The sequence below is a fragment of the Panicum virgatum genome, chromosome 8N (genome assembly GCF_016808335.1).
Source record: "Panicum virgatum strain AP13 chromosome 8N, P.virgatum_v5, whole genome shotgun sequence".
NCBI classification, from domain to species: Eukaryota; Viridiplantae; Streptophyta; class Magnoliopsida; order Poales; family Poaceae; genus Panicum; species Panicum virgatum.
In genome coordinates, this window is record NC_053152.1 from 16,516,030 (window position 1) to 16,523,965 (window position 7,936).

Below are 7,936 nucleotides of genomic sequence, written 5' to 3' on the forward strand. Positions count from 1 at the left end.
AGGCCGGCCGCTGGCCTTGACACGCGGCAAGGGCGCGGGCGGAACGCGCCGTGCGCGGCCACGGCGTGCCACGCACGCGTGCGTGACGCACAGGTGCAAGCTTGGCCGGCAACGGCAAGCATCGAACGGCGGCGCGGCAAGGCAAGGCGGCGAGGAGGCGGGCGCATGGTGTGGTCCAGGCAGGGGCGAAACTCACAGCGGGATCGAGGAGCGGCGAACGGCGGCGAGGGAGTGGCGTGACAAGGAGGGGCGGCGCCGGCTAGAGAGCTCGCCGAGGGACAACTGCACGGCGAGGAAGAAGGCGGGGTGAGCGCAAGAATGCGGATGGGAGAAGCCGATCTGGTGCCGCCGCGGGGTGCCGTCCGCGCGTCCTGCCCCTGCCTCACGGCGCCGGCGCCGGCGGCAGTCTGGTCCCCCGCGCAACTCAAAATTCGTGGCGCGGGAGTGGCAAGCGTTGGGCTAGAATGGGTGGATGGGAAGCTAACAGGGTGGAGGTGCCATGGGTGCCCTAATTTTGAGCTGATGCTCTGGCGGCGGCGGGTGGTCTCCCGAGACATCGCCGTAGTGGTGGAGAGGGTGACATGACAAAGCATGTCTCACACACAACCTGTTCGATTAAATGTGCCAGCGAGAGACCATGGGAGAGAGAAGACGATGCAGAGGGATGAAAGAGTGGCGCCTAGTCAGCGTGCCACATCAGCACTAGCTACCCACGTGGATGGGTATGGACCTGCGGTGAATGATTTAAAAAGTTTATGGACTCAGAAATGCATTTTCGGAGTTGATGGACCTATGTGACACACCCTTACAAGTTTATGGACCTCTGATGTATTTTACTCTAAAAGAAATAAAATGCACTATCAATCTACTGTATTAAGAAAGAGCATCCTAAAATAGATCTGTTAAATATAAAATATGTGTTGTATGTTCCGCGCCAGCATTTTAAATTTTAGAGCTCCGATTTCAAATGCTAATAAGACAAGTTTGCATAATGAAGCATTAATGACCTCTCTATTGATAAAAATAAGCTTTGCGCCTTAGACTCAAGGTACTAGAAAGTGCTGTAAAATTTCACTTAAAATTTGGCACATTTGTACATGAGGTAGTTATGGACACGATTCTAAGTTGGATTAACTTGCTTTTAGCATAGTGAAGCCACAAATATTTTGGATTGTAAGATCCGAGATTCAAGAGTCCTCCTCATGCAAAACTGTACATCTTACTGAATATGAAGTAACTAAGCCATAGCCATTGTACCTTTGACGCGAAGGAAACAAAATATGGGGCAGACAAAATACCTCTTATCTTTGAGCTGTTCCTGAATATTGTCAATGAGGGTTTGCACAGAACCGGAAACAGAGGGTAGTTTCCCAAATTGGGAGAGAATGCTCCCAAGAAGCCTTCTCATGTCAAGCTTTCGTGATGCACGTACAAATGCTCGCAACTCAAATTGGCCCCCTAGTTCATGGAAAATTTCTTTAGCAAGAGTTGTCTTACCAACTCCTGCAGGTCCAACAATGGAGACCACTTTCAGTCGCTGCTCTGTTTCCACAGTAAGCATCTCAATTAGTTTGACCCTGGAGTCCTCGATTCCGAAAAGATTGGCCGAATCTCCATATAAGGTCGGTGCTCGCCCGTGCCCGGTAATCATATGGCTGGAGCTGGAGCTGGAGCTGGAGCAACAAGCGTCAAGCGGGTACCTTTCGGGCCGCTCGCTCGCCTGTTGCAGTAGAGCCCTCAGTTGGGTGATCCTGGCAATCCTTGTGCTGCGCCTCGGCGGCTCGGGAAGCTGAGCAATCTTAACGCGACCAACCCTATGCCGGAAGACAGATCTCATCTTGGAATCGGCGTCTGAGCGCGTTCTCATCATGTCGTCGACGAAGTCTTCGATAAGGTAGGACAGTTCCCGCGCCTCTTCCATCCAGCACTTGGCCCTCCGGGTGGGAGCTTCCAGCGTCGATAGCTCCACCAGGTCGGAGCTTATTTCTTGTAGATCTTCCTTAAGGAGCTCGATTCCGTCCCTCAGTGGCTTCCGCAGGCGATATTCTGGAGCCAGTAGCAGATCTAGCTTCCTAAGAAGGGGACCCATGGCCCCCAGGGAAGAACTCACTGCAGCTTCCATTTCTCCCCAAATTGAATCAGAGCAGAGACGACTTTTAGTTGCTCAGCCCATCTTCAAATCTGCAGATGCAATAGAAAAATAAAGCGAACTCTGTGCTTCAGTCAAAAGGGGAAGAAGGGGAAGATGGAGAAGAGTAGGCAAACTCTCTATGGGAGGGAGGAGGAAGCGAACGACGACCTACCAAGGTGCAGCAATAATGCAAGAACGGGAGATCCGAAAGGTGAAGAAAGCGTCCACTAGCCGACAGCGGCCAACCCACGAGGCCGATTGTTTTCCACTAGCAAAATGGAGTCGTTTTACCGTGTGTTTAGTTGGTGCAAAAGTTTACATTTTGCTAGGATATTTTATTGTTATTTGATAAATAATATTTAATTATATATTAATTATGTTTAAAAAATTCAGCTCGTGCTAATTAATTAGACTATGTAATTTATTGTTTTTTCAACTACATTTAATATTTTATGCATGTATTCAAAGATTCGATATGATAGATATTGTATAAAACTTTTTAGAAACTAAATAGGGCCACGTTTGCCATAGATTTCCTGCTAGACTCCACTGATGTATTTTTTTTGCGTTTTCTCAGAGGCCTTCGTCCTGACACTTCGGGCCTGATTGGTTGTCCGCATTCACCTCGCGCCAGGCACGTGAGGTAGATTTGTTTGGTTACTGCATATAAACCGCATTTAGTTGGTAAAAAAGTTTGGATAGTATCTATTACATCGAATTTTTGAACATATGTATAAAGCATTAAATACAGTTGAAAAAAATAACTAATTACACGGTTCAACTGATTAGGACGAGACGAATCTTTTAAATCTAATTAATTTATTATTAAATAATAATTATTAAATAATAATAAAACATAATTCAAATTTTTTCACCAACCAAACACCCGCACATAGGTAACTGGGTCTGGCTCCCGCGGTGCAAATGCAACCTCCAAGCCAGGCTCAAGAGAACGCCAGAATCGAGCGCATCCTGGCTGTGCTAGCACCACCAAACCAATTTAGACCGTGTTTGGTTCCCGGTGCGCTACTCGCGCTACAAATGAATTTTACCTGCATGAAGCACTAAACGAATTTTTTTTGTAAAACTTTTTCAAAGATGAATGTAATTTTTCGCGACGAATCTAATGACGGTAATTAATCAATGATTGGCTACAATAATGCTACAGTAAACATCCTCTAATTGTGCGGTCAACGGTTTCATTAGATTCATCTCGCGAAGTAACGCTGGGTTGTGGAGTTAGTTTTGTAAACTGTCTTTATTTAATACTCTTAATTATTTATCAAAATTTATGCTACTTGTTTTACTGCACAAACCAGGCCATAAATAACCTACCTCCACACCCAGGCACACATTCCGTCTTTGAGAAGCAACTAGCGGATTTAGACCTGCCGACAAGAACATAATTCCGCACTTACCCAGCATCAATGCTGGTGCCACCCAGCGCATCATCGCTTTTACAGAGGGTGCGTTTAGTTCCCAAAAGAAAAAAATTTTGGATGTCTCGTCAACGTTTGACCAGATGTCGGGAGAGTTTTTCGGACACTAATTAAAAAACTAATTTCAGAACTCACTTGGAAACCGCGAGACGAATCTTTTAAGGCCTTTGACCGCGACATTAGCACATGTGGGTTACTGTAGCACTTTATGGCTAATCATGCACTAATTAGGCTTAAAAGATTCGTCTCGTCGTGTACATCCAAACTGTGTAATTAGTTTTGTTATTTAATTACATTTAGTGTTTCATATATGTGTTTAAAAGGGAGGTAAAAATTTTTGGGTGAAAATTTTTAGGAACTAAACGGGGCCAGATTCTGATAGAAACAGCTACTGGGGAAAGTGGGGGGTTTTTTATTGAGTCTTTTCGAGCATTATATTTCACTTCTATATCTTAATCATATCCTAAACAAGCTCCTAATTATAACTACACTGGTATATTTTATTTTGTTGCCTTTTCTCCGGAGCCTTCGTCATGACACTACGTAAATGACCTACCTCCACGCCGAGGCACATTCTGTCTTTGAGAAGCAACCAGCTGATTAGACCCATGAACCTAATTCCGCACTACCCAGCATCAATGCCCCATCAGCGCATCATCGCTTTAACAGATTCTGATAGAAACGACCATTGTGGAAAGTGGATTTTTCTATGATTCTTTTTTATCACTATATTCACTTTATATCTCATTCACATCCTAAACAAACTCCTTTTTATGACAACTACTGGGTGCTTTCAGTGCTCCCGAAATCTTACACATGCCCGAAAACTACTGAGACTACTCAGGCAGCCTCGTTTGCGTTGAGTCCGGTCAATGTGGGTGTCCGAAATTTTACATGACTCCCCAGTGCTCCTGGGTGCTTTAAAGAAAATTATGACAACTACTCGATCGATGCTCTTGATCTAATAAAATCGACAACTGTGAACCTGAAATAAAAAAAACTATAGTGTCTTGCACGTGCCCAAGCACGCGTAGTCTTAGCAGTTCATGGATGGTGACTCTATCTACTATATATTGAGTAAGTTTGTAGGGCAATATAAGAACACTATTTGGTTAAATTATATTGAAACTAGGTATAGAAATAGTTCAGGCAATTTTCGTTCGTCGGTCTGTCCGTGGGGTTCAGAGACTAAATGGAATATATTGTATTTGTAACCAGGCTATCCGTATCATATCCCTATCCAAATATTGAATTCAAGTAGAATATTTGATATGTGAATAGGATGAATATCAATATTTGGCACATTTAACACTATTCGTATTCGAAACCGAATCCAAGTAAAAACAAATATTTGTATCCGTATTTATGTATATATCCGTAATCCATTTTTATCCCTGTCTAAAAACATTACTCATTTGTTATCGGAATATTTAAGGCTTTAATTCCGCCAATCATCATAGCAAGGAGACGAAAGAAAATAATGAAGACCGCAACGCGCTACACACTTCTCATATGCTTGCACTTTTCTCTCAGCATCTAACTATTTTTGTTCAGCATCGAATTGTTTTCTGATATAGCATCAAATTCTTGGCATCTCTTTATGTGGGGCGATAATGGAATAAAATATAATGCCACTTGCAACATAGTGGAAGTGAAACATAGTCAAATAGTATTGGCACTTTGAAGCACGCAAAAAGCGGATAAATGTAAGGGAAGATATTTTAGAGTGGCGATCTCATATATGACTTCTTTGACATTATTTATCCTTAGAAAATAAATAAGATCTTGAAGCGATGCGTTGTGAAGGAAGGAAGGGATTTACATGACAGATGAAGATCTTCTATAGAAATTAGTTGCCTAGTCAAGACAACTAAATAATAGCAATAACTCGCAAATGATTCTTATAAAAAAAATTGTGAATGGGCGAATTGAGAGTAGCTAAGCTGGTAAAATCTTTCTTTTTATTTTTGAAACCCCATCTGGATTTGAGTCCTCGGCTCGGCATGGGTGCTCGCGTTTTTTTGGATTTATATACCAGTATTTAACCAGCATTATTCTTTCAGTAATAGGTGACATTCTCATCGAGCGTGGCGTATGTGCTGACTTCGTCAATTTTCAGGATCTCATCAATCTTGAGAATCTGCCAAAGGTGGTCATAGGTGTAGAATTACGTGTGTGTATTTCATATGAATAAATGCGTATATATGAGCATGTAAGGAAAATGGCTCTATTAAGCCATTGTTTGTGATTTTAGTGATTGAGTAATAATGCAATCAATGGGACTAATGAGTTTGTCAAAGTGAACATTAATAGATCTCAGGGATGAAGCAAAAAAGCCAAGCAAAGCAAAACACGAAGAAAGAACTCAAAGAAAGATTGAAATGGACGAGTTCTACATTTTCAGTAGGCACCGGATGATCCGACGCCTAGGCACCGGATGATCCGACGCCTAGGCACCGGAGTATCCGGTTGGCACCGGATAAACCGACGCAGTGGCGTCGGCGCATTTTGGTGCACTAATGAGAGGCCACGTGGAGAAGGCCCAGTTGCACCGGATGATCCGACGGTGTCAAAAGGGAGCGTCGAAGCAAGCACCGGAGAGTGTACCAGAGACGATGTCAAGCACGCTGAAGCCAAGTCTTTAGCACCGGATAATCCGAAGGGGCACCGGAGCAACGCGTCGGAGTAATGACGTTAGCAGTCAGCTGAAGATTCCTTCAGCACCGGATAATCCGATGAGCACCGGATGAACCGACGCCCAGCCATCGGTTTATTCGGTGCCTCCTACGTCAGCTGTCAGAGACCTCAACGGCTACCCCATCGCTCAGTATGACCGGATGATCTGGTGCCACCCTGTCGGTTTATCCGACGCTACGCAGAAAAGTGGCCAACGGCTCTATCGACTTGGAGGCCTATATATATGTGATCCCTCGGCCATTTTGGAGTTGCTAGGGTTTCTACAAGTCTTAAACACACCCAAGAACATCTCCAAGCCATCTGTAGCGAAAATGGCCTCTCATACCATATTTCAATATAATGTTTTGGTGATTGATGACACACACAACACTTGGACTAATATGATTGTTAAAATGACCATTCTCAGGCTTTTAGGTTCAAGTGATGACAAAGAGAAGATAGGCGTAGCTAGGCCCGAAGGGCCGCCCCTACGGTGGTTCCGCCAAAGGACAAGAATTTAAGAGACCGTGAAGAAATCCAAGTCGAAAAGATCAAAACAAAGACAATTTGCTATCACCGGTTAAACCGATGATGAGCAAATTGCACTCATCGGTACAATGAACGCAGAAGCTACGTGCTAGGGTTTGGCACCGGATTAACCGGTGTTGGGTGTTTTACACTCACCGGTGTAATGGACTTGGAGGCCGAAGAAGCAGCAGGAGTTTTACAGGCACCGGTTAAACCGGCGATGAAGGCAAAGTGAACGTCGGTATAATTGTCCAGAGAGTTAGTTTTTTAGGAATCATGGGACAGTTACATTCACCGGTTAAACCGACGATACGTCGGTTAATTGCCCGTACAACTAACGGCTAGTTTCTCAAGTGGGCAGATTACATTCACCGGTTGAACTGACGATGGCTATTGGAGGAGCGTCGGATTAACCGGCGTTACGAGCTTTTTCTGTCAGCTTTCCTCCAACGGCTAGTTTGAGGGGTTGGGCTATATATATATCCCACCCCACGCCTCATTTGGTGTGTGCTGGAGTTGCTGAAGAGATAGAGAAGTCTACTACACTTGAAGAACACCTCCAACCACCATAGAGCTTCATTGTACATCATATAGTATTAAACACACTTGTGAGAGTGCTTAGTGCTTGGTTAGGCTTAGCTCTTGAGAGAGTAAGCTTGAGTGAAAGCCTTGCTGCGGCAAGCATCTTGTGTACTCGTCGTGTGACCCTCCGACTTGGTGTGGAGCGGCAACGATACTTTGTGCGGGGAAGGAGACCCCTTTTGGTGAGAAACTCCGATAGTGAAGACGATGCCATTGGTGACGCTTTGAGAGAGACGGTGGCGGTAGCCTTGTCTTGGTGACTTGGCGCCACTTAGCCTTAGCTTGCTGGAAGCCTTGGTGCCGAACGCAAGACGGTGATTGTGACAGCCCAGGTTTTTAAAATGTTAAGCAGAAGAAATTAAACCAAAGTCTAGTTGAAGTCTAAGTGAGAAAGTAAAATTTTGTACATGAAATGATGAGTTCTTCAAATTACAGTTTCGAAATATTTAAATTATCTTTCAAATTATAACAAACAGGATTTCAAAATAAATTTTAAACCGCTGTTCAAATGAACTTTTGCCCAAAACCAATGTTATAGGTTTTCAAATGGTGAACAACTTTCGTGTTCAAAGTTTTTCGA

At 44.0% G+C, this 7,936-nt stretch overlaps 1 protein-coding gene across 8 annotated transcripts in view; it reads right to left on the reverse strand.

Moving 5' to 3' along the window:
* LOC120685283 (disease resistance protein RGA5-like) overlaps positions 1-2,423 on the reverse strand; it is a 34,003-nt gene extending 31,580 nt beyond the window's left edge. For 7 of the 8 annotated variants that reach the window (XR_005679432.1, XR_005679437.1, XR_005679433.1 and 4 more), the window contains exon 1: positions 1,299-2,314. Coding sequence is in view for 2 of the 8 variants with exons in the window: in XM_039967109.1 (XP_039823043.1) it covers positions 1,299-2,122 (824 nt within the window). In the remaining 6 variants the exon portion in view is untranslated. Of the gene's footprint in view, positions 1-1,298 lie in introns of all 8 variants that reach the window. The other variant, XR_005679435.1, reaches the window with a different exon arrangement.
* Between the last annotated feature and the right edge of the window lie 5,513 nt (positions 2,424-7,936).